The 12,676-nt window shown below is 51.4% G+C and overlaps 1 protein-coding gene across 3 annotated transcripts in view; it reads right to left on the bottom strand.

Annotated features, from left to right (window-relative positions):
- Positions 1-12,676, bottom strand: part of ARNTL (aryl hydrocarbon receptor nuclear translocator like) — a 68,928-nt gene that overhangs the window by 8,485 nt on the left and 47,767 nt on the right. For all 3 annotated transcript variants that reach the window (XM_029061188.2, XM_029061190.2, XM_029061189.2), the window contains 8 exons: positions 11,953-11,991; positions 8,890-8,931; positions 7,195-7,352; positions 4,429-4,508; positions 3,607-3,699; positions 2,615-2,732; positions 1,661-1,810; positions 405-651 (listed from right to left, as the gene is read on the bottom strand). In XM_029061188.2, coding sequence (XP_028917021.1) covers positions 405-651; positions 1,661-1,810; positions 2,615-2,732; positions 3,607-3,699; positions 4,429-4,508; positions 7,195-7,352; positions 8,890-8,931; positions 11,953-11,991 — 927 coding nt within the window. The remainder of the gene's footprint in view (positions 1-404; positions 652-1,660; positions 1,811-2,614; positions 2,733-3,606; positions 3,700-4,428; positions 4,509-7,194; positions 7,353-8,889; positions 8,932-11,952; positions 11,992-12,676) is intronic.

The following is a 12,676-nucleotide window of genomic DNA, read 5'->3' as shown; positions in this document are numbered from 1 at the left end:
TCTACTACAGGCTGGGGTAGACACAAGCTGATCAGGTTGGACACAGTCTGTCCCCCACAGAGGGCTCACAGTCTTAATCCTCATTTTTCAGGTGAGGAAACTGAGGCACGGAGAAATGAAGCAACTCGCCCGAGGTCTCACAGCCGACAGGCGCCAGAGCCGGGATGAGAACCCAGGTCCTTCTGACTCCCACGCCCGTGCTCTATCCACTAGGCCACGCTGCTTCTCGGGAAGGTCAGTGAGGAAGCGGGATTTTAGCAGAGCCCGAGGCCCGGCCCGGGTTCCCCCGCTTCACTGCCGCCTCCACGGAGGAGCGGGTGGTCCGGTCCCTCGCCCCTCGAGGGACCGCCCCCACCCTGGGGGGGGGGAGGGGTCTTTGATGGCGCGGGTTCTCCCCGCCTCACCTCTGATCTACGAACACAAACTTCCCGTCGATGGCGTGGCGGGACACGTATTCCGTGGGCTTGACCCTGATGTCCCCGTTGGCCGGCTGAGGGACGACGTGGGGGTGGAGCCGTCCGATGGCCACCAGGCAGCTCAGGTTGCAGCCTTCGTTGTCTGGCTCGTTGTCCTCGTCCAGCCCCATCTTGGTGGGCGGCCAGCTCTTCAGGTAGCCCGTGCTGTGGATCGTGCAGAAGCTCTTGCGGTCCGCTGGGGAGGGGGGGAGGGGAGGGAGCCACGGGTCAGAGGTCAGGGCTGCCGAAGGGCGGGGGGGCACGGTCGGGAGGGGTGGGGGGCGGGGGACAGCGGGGGGAGGCGGATTGGGTCCAACGCCCCCCCTCCCTCCATCCTGGCCTGTCCCAGTGAGGGTCCGGCTGACAGAAATGATAACAGAGACGGCAAGCTTCTCTCCTAATAATAGTAACAATAATTATGGTATTTGGGAAGCACTTACTATGTGCCAGGTGCTGTATCAAGCGCTGGGGCGGATACAAGCAAATCGGGTTGGACACAGTTTCAATTTACAGACAAGGTAACTGAGACCCAGAGAAGTGAAGTTATTTAGACTGTAAGCCCATCAAAGGGCAGGGACTGTCTCTATCTGTTACCGATTTGTACATTCCAAGCGCTTAGTACAGTGCTCTGCACATAGTAAGCGCTGAATAAATACTATTGAATAAATGAATTTATTGTTATTGTTTTAATGAGATGTACATCCCCTTGATTCTATTTATTGCTATTGTCTTTGTCTGTCTGTCTCCCCCGATTAGACTGTGAGCCCATCAAAGGGCAGGGACTGTCTCTGTCTGTTGCCGATTTGTACATTCCAAGCGCTTAGTACAGTTCTCTGCACATAGTAAGCACTCAATAAATACTATTGAATGAATGAATGAATGAAAGAGCAGACAAGTGGCAGAGCCGGGTTTAGAACCCAGGTCCTTTTGACTCCAAGGTTCATGCTCTATCCACTCTGCCACGCTGAGGATGCCCCGAGCCCGTTTAACGGGGGGCAGGAAAGAAGCCCTCTGTGCCCACCCCAGGCACGAGACTTGCACGCCCAGGCCGAGTTTCCTTCCCCGAGAAAACCCGGAGAAACTCGTCGTCCTGACCGCAGCCCCTGAAACTAGGGTCACCGGCCCAGAAAACCGTTGTGGGTTCTGCAGAAGGGAAGGGGGTCCCCTGGGACCATCCCAGGGCGGCAGCGAGGGCAAACGGTTACCTTTTTTCTTTGAACACGTGGAGGGGAAGTCTTTGTCTTCCACCTTGACGGCGGGCCGATTGCACTTCATCCTGCAGAAGAAGGACCGTCTCGCCCCGGAACATAACCGCGAGGGCCCGGGAGTGATGTCTGTCTTGACGGGAAGTCCAGCTGCACGCAAACACATGCAAATTCATGAGCCAAAGTCGGGCGGTCTAGGGGAAAGAGCGCAGGAGACAGAGATGCTGGAATCCCCTTTCCTGGTAAGGTCCCCTGGTGACCTTGGGTCGGACATTTCACCCCGGGGCTGGGGGAGAAGGCCTCTGTTTTCTCATCTAATAATAATAATTGTAGTATGTGCTTACTATGTGCCAGACACCGTACTAAGCCTCAGGATGGATACAAGCAAATCGGGTTGGACGTGGTCCCTGTCCCACATAGGGCTCACTAACTCGATCCCCATTTTTCAGGTGAGGTAACTGAGGCCCAGAGAAGTGAAGCGACTTCCCCAAGATCACACAGCAGACAAGGGGCGGAGCCGGGATTAGAACCCGGGATTAGAGAAGCAGCGTGGCTCAGTGGAAAGAGCCTGGGCTTCGGAGTCAGAGGTCATGAGTTCGACTCCCGGCTCTGCCACTTGTCAGCTGTGTGACTGTGGGCAAGTCACTTAACTTCTCTGTGCCTCAGTTCCCTCATCTGTAAAATGGGGATTAACTGTGAGCCTCAAGTGGGACAACCTGATTCCCCTCTATCTACCCCAGCGCTTAGAACAGTGCTCTGCACATAGTAAGCACTTAACAAATACAAATACAAACAAACCCAGTTCCTTCTGCCTCCCATGCCCGTGCTCTATCCTCTAGGCCATGCTGCTTCCTATACCATCATTAAATTACATATTATATACGAATACCTTTATAGTATTAAATACCATCGACTGATTGGTTGATTGGGACTCGGATCCGATTCGACACTCACTTTTTGCGTCGATGAGTCTCTCCCGTGGAGCGGTGTCAGACGAGGAGAGCTGCTCCTTCACTTTGGCGATATCCTTGGGGTGCAGATAGTCGAACAGACTCTGGCCGATTAGATCGTTCTGGGCACGGGAAGGCAAAAGGGAACAGAGGGGGAGTCTTCTCCATCAGCGTCCAGTAGATCGCCCGCGCTAGAGTGGCTCGGGCTGGCAATCGCCAGAGAGAGCCTGGCTGTCTTGTTTTCTGTGGCCACCCCATTGGGCCGCAGTGTCCTCTCTGCCTGCTGGCCTTCAGGTCCTCTGCCAGGCTCCGTCGCTGCTGGCACATTGGTAGCAGCTGATTGCCGGGCTGGGAGGTGGCACGGGGATGGGGGCAGGAGGGCACTGGGGCTCCGCAGGGTTGCCCGGGCCCGGCACCGTGGGTCTGGAGTCATTCCCCTTTCCCTCCAGCCTCGTGGCATCCTCTAACGCTCTTCCTTGCCGGGATCCTGACGGCAGCCTCTGGCCAGAGCCGGTGAGGGTGACCACATCCCGTGGCCTGACCATTTAGCTCTACCTCCGGCTCTCTCCTCTCCAAGGGACACAGTGGACTAGCCACGGCTACGGACAAACCCTACTCTACCCAAAGAGCGGTGCGGGGGGAGATAAAGCCACCTGTCTTGACCCCTCGGTGCCAACCACATCGCGGGAAAAAGCCCCGCCCCTTCGGGGACCTGTTGCCCCTTCCCCAGACGGACATGAGCCGACGCTGTGGAAGGAAGTAAATTCAAACTCAGGTGGAAAAATTGTAAGCTGCATTTTTCACCATTGCCAAAAGTGCAATATTTATGATCTCGAACAAGACCAGAAAAAAAAAGAGAGAGAAAGGGAAAGACGTTTGTGACACTAAGAATCGGTGGAGGCCGAATGTGGCCGAAGGTTTTGGGGCACCTCCTCCTGCCCGGGGACAGAAATGCTGGCGAACGGGGCCGTGAGAAGTGGATAGCAGAAGACCTACCTGGCTGTAGTTGAGGATTTTGAAGACCGATTCCGAAACAAACAGTATCTTCCCTCTGTCGCATCCTACGACGAACAGGAACCCATCTGCCGCCTAATTAGGAAGATGGATCGTCTAATTACCATTTCTCATCCATTCAGGGAGGTGGAGAAGGGAGTCGATTATTTGGGGTCGAAGACTCCTAGCCTCACCACCCTCCAAAGGCACCCCCGGGCCTGAGGGTGCATGTTTCCTTCATGTAAAAATCAAACCCCATATTCCCCTAATGAGGTATTTTCAGACACGTTATTATTGTCCAGGAACAAAGATCTCCGGTATAACTTGCAAGTTCAGCTGTTATTCCTCCCTTCTGCAGCTTTCGTCTGGAATACACCGGGACAACATTCCCCATAGGGGGCCATCTTCGGAGCGGCTGGGTGATAGTAACAATGACTCGGAAAGCGCCCAGCGTCCGGGGAGACCAAATGGACGGTGAGGATGGGGCACATGAGGTAGATGGCAGCCTCCATTCAGGACGCTGGGGAGATCCCTCGAGGTGTGGGAGGAGGGGCCCACGTTCTCAGCCTACAGTGTCCTGCCCTGCTGTGCCAACCTGCACCACGAAGACCGACGTACGCTCCAGCCCGCCCGGGCCCTGGGCAGATCAGCCTCGCCGGTCAGCCCCAGGGGCACCGGAAGGCCCGGTTGGGCTCTGCCAGCCTCGCCATCGGCGCTTGGCACCCTGCCCCTCCCGCACGATGTTCTCTAGGAGCGATACGGCCACATGGAGTCGTCGCCGGCAAGGAGGAGACCTCTCACCGCGAGGCCGCGACACCCACGTACCCTGAGAATCAGATGCTTGAGTTCGTCGTCCGACAGGAAGGCGGGCTTGTAATTGGCTTCCGTGTAAGGGTTGGTGGCGCCTTGGGGAGAAAGACAATTTGGGAGCTTTAAATCGAGGGGGAGTAAACACTCTTCCGAGTGCTTAGTACAGTGTTCTGCACACAGTAAGCGCTCAACAAATACGATCGGCTGACATTCAGAAAAGCTCTTCACAGAGGTTTGGCCCCCAAATACTGCACTAACTTCAATCCTTGGGGATTCTCTAAAGTCTCCTCCAGTCGGGTTCCAAATGCAAGGATCTCATACATTAACTGGGACCGAGTTGACTTGGAAAGACACCCCTGAATGAAATGATTTTGATTTGAGTTGCTTAGGGTATCTGTTAAGCGCTTACTCTGTGTCAGACACTGTTCCGGGGGATGGGGAAGGTACACGTTAATCAGGTCGGACACAGTCCCCGCCCTGCGTGGGACTCACAGTCCAAGTAGGAGGGAGAACAGATATCCCCATTTTACAGTTAAGGAAACAGAGGCCCAGAGAAGTGAAGTGACTTGTCCAAGTTCACACAGCAAGCAATGGGCAGAGCCGGGATTAGAACCCAGGTCCTTCCGACTTTCGATCCCGGGCTCTCTCCACTAGGTCACGCAGCTTCTCACAGATCTGGTGTCCTCTGGGAAATCTCTCACGAAACTGCTCTTCTCACGAAGGGCAAATTTAAGCCATAAGTAAGACAAGTTGGGCGTTTTCCATTTCTAAGTCATTCATTCATTTAATTCCAGAAGCAAGAATGTGGTGGCTTTAAAGTCTGCCATCAGAGGGCGTCTCGGTGGCCTAGATAAAAGGATCGATTCATCTCAGATTCCATCAAAACGCTTCTCCAGTGGGCAGTGCCATCTTTGCTGGCAAAGTCATCCGACTGCTCAGAACCGAATAGGCCGGGGGGCAGACAACCTCTCTCACCCCATCTCTGTGGCCAAAAGAACAGAGGGGTAGAGGCCTACGATAATACAATGCTCCTATCTGTGTTCTGGGCCCTTTGATTTCCAGACTCAAAGCTGGCATCTTAGTACATCTTAAAAAATGCCAGCAGCGGACCGACTGGTATCAGGGCCCCGGAAAGTGAAATCAATTTAGGAAACCAAAATGAAACAAGAAAAAGTTGGCCATTCCCAAGCCCCAAAGGGAAGGTGAAAAACGGAATTCAGTTCATGGCTCGTGTATCGATTCCTGTAGAACATAATAGTGATCCGGGTTCTCGGCAGTTCAAAAGAATTTGAAGCGTTCCCACCTTAATACAGTTCCCATTCCGTTTACTCGAAATTCATCCCAAATCGGTCTTCCCGCATCTTTTCCGATTACACCCTCGGCGTGCCGTCCCTTTTAAAGTCCCACTCTTTAAGTACACAGTGCTTCGTGCGTTATTTCCATTTTGCCGACTATGGGAGACGGTGAACGTATTTGTTCCCGATAGCTAATCCCTGGCTCCGTGGTGATACCCGGCTTCAACCTGCTCCCAGCTGGACATCTGCTCACTGATGCCGCCCCCTCCCCTCCCTCCTCGGCCTCCCCAGTTACGTCAGAGAATTAGCATCTGTCCAATTTTTCCACAACTATCTTCATACACCCGCCCAGGCAGCCCAGGGCTGACTCTCCTGGGGTCCGGAGGTCACTCCCGTTCCTCTACCTTTCTTCTCCTTCATCCTCCTCACGATTAGTCGACGGAGGAACGCCCCCGCGCCCCTCCTCTCCTGCTCCCTACCCCCCTCTCCATGGCATCTGGGAAAGGGGACTCGGGTGGAAAATTCCCGAAATATGAAATGCCATTCAGTGCTCCCGGCTGATATGAAAATTCAGCACGCCCAAGAGGGTGACTCACTCTCTTTCAAGGATCACGATGAAATTTCCTCCTAAAAATGGAAGCTGGCTCTAGTGAGCGTAGAGTCACCATATCCGCAAGACTCGTTCAGCGGGTGCTCACGGACAGAGCCCGTAATTCCATCTCAGGAACACGTTGGCAAAGGCCCCCTCTTACTAAAGGCCATGCTACCCACGCAAACTTGATTTTGGAGGTGCCTATTTGCCCTGAAAGAAACTGATTCAATATCAGCACATACTGGCTGATAAGACAGATGGTTATCTGACGTACAATGACTCTCCCCAATCTCAAAGCTTTATTAAAGGCACATCTCCTCCAAGAGGCCTTCCCTGACTAAGCCCTCCTTTCCTCTTCTCCCACTCCCTTCTGCATTCCTCTGACTTGTCCCCTTTATTCACTCCTTCCCTGGCCCCACAGCGCTTATGTCTATATCTGTCATTTATAAATCCGTCTCCCCATCTAGACCGTGAGCTCGTCGTAGGCAGGGAACGTTTCCATTATATTGTTCTGTTGTCCTCTCCCAGGTGCTTAGTACAGTGCCCTGCGCATAATAAGCACTCCATAAATACGATCGACAAAGACCGATATTTGGGATTGCGGTTACTGAAAGTTACGACCCAACGGTCCTGCCGGGAAACCGACCCCAGCGATCACGTTCGTCCAATCCTTTCCTTCGGTGGGGTGCGTGTTCTCACAAAATCCCATCCCCAGGCTGGAAGCTGGCCGACTGTTCCCATGCTGTCAGATGAGCATCTCCGGATATGAACCTCCTAGCCAAAATGCCAACCACATCCCAGCATAACTGGGTGAGATTCCTGCCCCTCCCTGGGAATGGCTTGGAGGTGAATGGGCAGCAAACCCCACCTGGCCTTGGAGTGACAGCTACTCACCCCTCAACGTCTTCATGTGCTGCACAGCCATCCGCAACACCGTGAGCTTATCCAACTTCCTGGACATGGCGTTGCAGGTGGGCACTAGGGACGCTAATTCGTCGATGAAGCTGTTCATCTTATCCCGTCGCCTTTTTTCGATTTGACTGTGGGCTTCCCTGAAGGGCCACAGAATAAAGATTACAACGGCCTGTTGAGGTGGGCTCCCGCCATCTCACGTTCTGGGTGCCCTGGAGGTGGAACCTTCTGGACTGGATTCAGGACTGTATTTATTAGTGTTAGAATTCTGGCGTCAGCCACTGGTAGATTCTAGCTCGGTGCCATTTTTGGGAGATGGCTACTAAAAAACTATCTCTTATGTCGCTCTCTAGCCCTAGCAAAATTTTATGCCCCGAATTCCCTTTCCCCATTGAACCTCATTTTTTCAATACCTATCCCACTCCCCTTTCACAGCCTACGAAAACTCTTTGGTCCCAAATCCCCAAGAGAACCAAGCCAAGGGACTGGTCCAGTTTGAAGGTGCTCTTTAAGGGCTGAAAGGCTGCTTGCAAGATGGTGAGAGAGGGAGGAGAGGGAGGAGAAAAAGAGAGGAAAGAAAAGGAGAAAGGCGGGTGGAGAAAGAGAGAGGAGAAAGAGGAGAGAAGGAAAGAGGAAAGAGGAGAGACGAAAGAGAGACAGAGAAGAGAGGAGGGGGAGAGGAAAGAAAAGGAGAAAGAGAAGAAAGAGGAAAAAGAAGAGAAAGAGGAGAGAGAGGAGAAAGGGGAAAGAGAAGAAGTGACAGAGAGAAGGAGAAAGGTGAGAGAGAGGAGAGATAGGAGAAAGAGAGAGAAAGAAGGAGAAAGAAGGAGAAAGAGGAGAGAGAGAGAGAGAGACAGAGAAGGAGGAAAAAGGTGAGGGAGAGAGAAAGAGGAGAGGAGAGAAAGAGGAGAAAGAGAAGAGAGTTTTCTGGATAGGGCCAGCATAAGAGAGCTACTGTTTCCATTTTACCCTTCCCTGCACCCCCAGGAATCATCCCACTGTGTCTTTGAAATGTACACAAGTCAAATGCTTCTGCCCCAAGGTGGACATTGACAAAGTTACTGTCCTTCCTTCCAGGGGGGCTGCCCGATGACCCTTCCAGGCCCAGCGGAGAGCCCAATGGGGAACAGCCATGGCTTCCCTGGAGTTGCCCAGGAAGAAATGCCACCTTCACGGTTAAAGAGTCTCTTTGCCCCGGGGGCAATGTGGCACCAGTAGGTTTAGGGTCCTCGTTTGGAGACTTTTTTCCACCAAGCCAACCCTAAATGCTTGGTTTTTCTCATGCCAGGGATGAAGAAATGTGTCAGGTAGGACAGCGGTGAGCAGGGCAGCGTTTGCCCCCAGCTCCGCGAGAGGGTTGCTTTGAGAAAGGGGAGGGAGGGGGCAAGAGCCCACCCGGGGGTGCCCAGAAGCGCTAAGCTCTGAGTCGGCTGCTCTGTTGTAGTGGTCAGGAGCCGGCCGACTCCTTTCTCCCATATTCACAGCAGGATTCTTTCTTCCTAATGGGGAAATGGCGGTTTCCCTGACCGACCGTCGGCTGGGAATGTGTCTGTGATATTGTTCTAGTGTACTCTCCCAAGCGCTCGGTACAGTACTCTGCACACGGTAAGCGCTCAATGACTACGATCGACTGAACGACTGACTGGCCTTCTCCGATACGAGAAGCAAAGACTTTACCTCGCGTTTTTGATTCGGCCTTGCTGGTCTGTGTATTCCAACCTGGAAGGGGAAAGCAGTTTGTCTTGAGAGGCATTTCCTTTGTATTTTATCACTCAACAACAGTAAACAGGAGAAGAGAAGCAACGTGGCCTAGGGGATAGAGCCCCGGGCCTGGGAGTCAGAAGGACCAGGGTTCCGATCCCGGTTCCGCCACTTATCTGCTGTGGGACCTCGGGCAAGTCACTTCACATCTCTGGGCTTCAGTTCCCTCATCTGTAAAATGGGGATTAAGACTGTGAGCCCCTTTTGAGACAAGGATGTGTCCAACCTGATCAGTTTGTATCTATCCCTGCATTTAGTACAATGCCTGGCACATAGTAAGCGCTTAACAAATTCCATTAAAAAGAAATAATAAGGGTCCTTGTTTAGTGCTCGCTATGTGTCAAAAATGGCACCAAATCTTGGGGTAGGTAAAAGAAAATCAAATCCTACACAAGACAGGAAAACAGGTGCATCATCCCCATTTTACAGATGAGGAAAGGGAGGCCCAGAGGAATCACATGCCTTTCCCTAGGTTCCACAGCAGGCAAGTTTGGTGGAGCCAGAACTAGAGGCTGGATCTCATGACTCCTCTAGACCAGGCTGTCTCCCATAGCGGACCTGGTGCCTAGATTTGTTTTTTCATTCTTCTAGTGGTGGTGTGGCCTAGTGGAGAGAGCCCGGGACTGGGAGTCAGAAGGACCTGGGGTTCTAATCTCGGCTCTGCCACTTGTCCACTGGGTGACCCTGGGCAAGTCACTTCTCTGGGCCTCAATTACCTCATCTGTAAAAAGGGGGTTAAGACTATGAGCCCCATGTGGGGCAGGGCCGGTGACCAACATGATTAGCTTGTATTTACCCCAGCGCTTAGTACAGTGCCTGGCACATAGTAAGCACTTAACAAATAGCATTTAAAAAACATTTGGGAGGACCTTTTCCTGCTATGCTGTCCCTCAATCCCAAAGAATTTTCCAGAGTGGGCAACAGGTTGCAGTACAGTCCCAGGTCCCCGGGGCCTCTCAGTTTCTGCCCACCATCACACTCCAAGCGCTGTGCTGGCAGCTTCGGCTTGAAGCTGTTGTCTGATCTGCCAGTAGCCCGAGAACCCTTAATGACTGGTTTGCCACCTGTCAGGTCACTGGCATCTTAGCTGCATCTGTAGTTTTCTGCTGTGAGGAATCTGTTCTTATCGCTGTATGCGTCTGTCTTCCCCTTCTGACATAGTGAGCCTCTTGTGTTTCACGGCCCGTGGGTTTTTTTTATCCTATCTGTTAAGCACTTACTATCCTCTGGACTGTAAGCTCATTCTGGGGGATTTGTCTGCTTAATGTTATTTTGTACAATCCCGAGTGCTTAGTACAGTGCTTTGCACACAGTAAGCACTCAGTATATACCACTGAATAAATGAATGTGCATTTAATAATAATAATAATAATGGTGGCATTTGTTAAGCGCTTACTATGTGCAAAGCACTGTTCTAAGCACTGGGGGGGGATACAGGGTGATCAGATTGTCCCACATGGGGCTCACAGTTTTAATCCCCATTTTACAGATGAGGTATCTGAGGCACAGAGAAGTTAAGTGACTTGCCCAAAGTCACACAGCTAGCAAGCGGTAGAGGTGGAATTCGAATCCATGACCTCTGACTCTCAAGCCCAGGCTCTTTCCACTGAGCCACGCATTTAGTGTTGCATTGTACTCTTCCAAGCGCTTAGTACACTGCTTTGCACACAGTAAGTGCTCAGTAAATACGACTGAATGAAGGGTCTGTTTATTGTTGTACTGTAATCTCCCAAGTGCTCAGTACAGTGATCTGCACACACTAAGTGCTCAATAAATACAACTGAAAGAATGAATGTGGAAGGCACTGTTCTAAGACCTGGAGTAGAGAGAAGATTACCAGGTTGGACAAGATCCATGTCCCACCTGGGACTCACAATCTTCATCCCCATTTTACAGATGAAGGAACTGAGACCCAGACAAGTGAAGTGACTTGCCCAAGGATTTACAGCAGAGAAGTGGTGGAGCCAGGATTAGAACCTGTGTCTGATCTGATTCTCTTATATGGATTGACCTCCAGTGCTTAGTGTGGAGTAAAGCCTCAATAAATAACATTACCGGGGTTTTCTCCTTCAAGGCATCAAGACCCGTAACCTAGTGGATAGAACCTGGGCCAGTCAGAGGACCTGGGTTCTAATCCCGGCTCCACTGCTTGGCCCCTGTGTGACCCTGGACAAGTCATTTCACTTCTCTGGGCCTCAGTTACCTCATCTCATGTGGAGATACGAGTGTGAGTCCCATGTGGGACAGGGACCGCGTCCAACCTGATTATCTCGTATCTGCTCCAGAGCTTAGTAAAGTGCCTGGCACATTGTAAGCGCTTAACAAATAACAAAAAAAGGTGTTAAATTGGCAGAAGTAATTGCAGTGCCGAGGACAAAGCGGCTTTTTGAAGTTATTTGTGAGGCCTGGATGACAGCTCCAAAGGACGGGGTAAAGTTGGTGGAGGAGGTGGGTCAAACTAAGAAACAGCATCTGGCATTCATTCATTCATTCAACCCTACTTTTTGAACGTTTACTGTGTGCAAAGCCCTGTATTAAGTGCTTGGGAGAGTTCGATATAATAATAGACAGACACCTCCCCTGCCCACAACGAGCTTACAGCCTGAAAAGCGGTCAACAACATTCATCAGCTGTTTGGCATCTGCTACCACTACTAATAATAATTGTGGCATGGGCCTGGAAGTCAGAGAACCTGGGTTCTAATTCCGGCTCCCTCACTTGTCTGCTGTCTGACTCTGGGCAAATCACTCAATCTCTGTGCCTCAGTTACCTCATCTGTAAAAGGAGGATTAAAGACCTCGACAGATGCCCTTGCCCGCAAGAAACTTACACTCTGGAAAGTCTCCTGAAATGCACCAGTAAGTGATTCTAATCAATCAATTAATGGTATTTATTGGGCACTTCCCGTGTGCAGAGCACTGTACTAAGCGCTTGGGAGAGAAAAACACAACAGCACTGGTAGACACGTTATCTACTTACCTTCCATGCTGGTCATCTTTGTCGGTATCCATACTTTCCCTACGCAAAAACAAGACAAAGTATTTAAATGCACTTCTTGTTTATGAAGAACTTTTTCAGACCTTTCGAACACAAACAATAATATTCAAAAAAGGACCAAAGAGTAGATGGGTTTTCTTCTGAGAGAAAGAGCAACCCCACAAAGGGAAGCCCTGAATGGAAAGTGTGTGGTCCTGGGTGTAAGAGGTCCTGGGTTCTAATCTCCGTTCTGCTTGTCCGCTTGTCCGCTCTGTGACCTTGGGCGAGTCACTTCACTTCTCTGTGCCTCAGTTTCCTCACCTGAGGATTAAATGAGAATTAAATCCTCCTTCGACTTCAACTGTGAGCCCCATGTGGGACAGGGAAGTGTCCAATCTAATGATCTTGTATCTACCCCTGCGCTTAGTATAGTGCCTGATACATAGTAGGCACTTAGCAAGAACCATAAAACGAAACAAACACTGATGGGGGTCCTTGCTGTAGTCAGAGGCACTGCTATGTCATTTTGCAGCTTTTATCACCCGTTTCCAGAGACCCATCTGCAACAACTGCCCCCGTTTCAATAATAATAATAATTGCGGTCTTCGTTGAGTGCTTATTATGTGCCAGGCTCTGTACTAAGGGCTGAGGTGGATACAAGAAAATAGGGCTGGAGACAATCCCTGTCCCTTCTGGGGCTCACGCTTTTCATCCCCATTTTCCAGAT

Source organism: Ornithorhynchus anatinus, chromosome 3 (genome assembly GCF_004115215.2).
Source record: "Ornithorhynchus anatinus isolate Pmale09 chromosome 3, mOrnAna1.pri.v4, whole genome shotgun sequence".
NCBI classification, from domain to species: Eukaryota; Metazoa; Chordata; class Mammalia; order Monotremata; family Ornithorhynchidae; genus Ornithorhynchus; species Ornithorhynchus anatinus.
The sequence above is the reverse complement of the archived record's forward strand: the minus strand, read 5'-3'. Positions and strand labels throughout refer to the sequence as shown.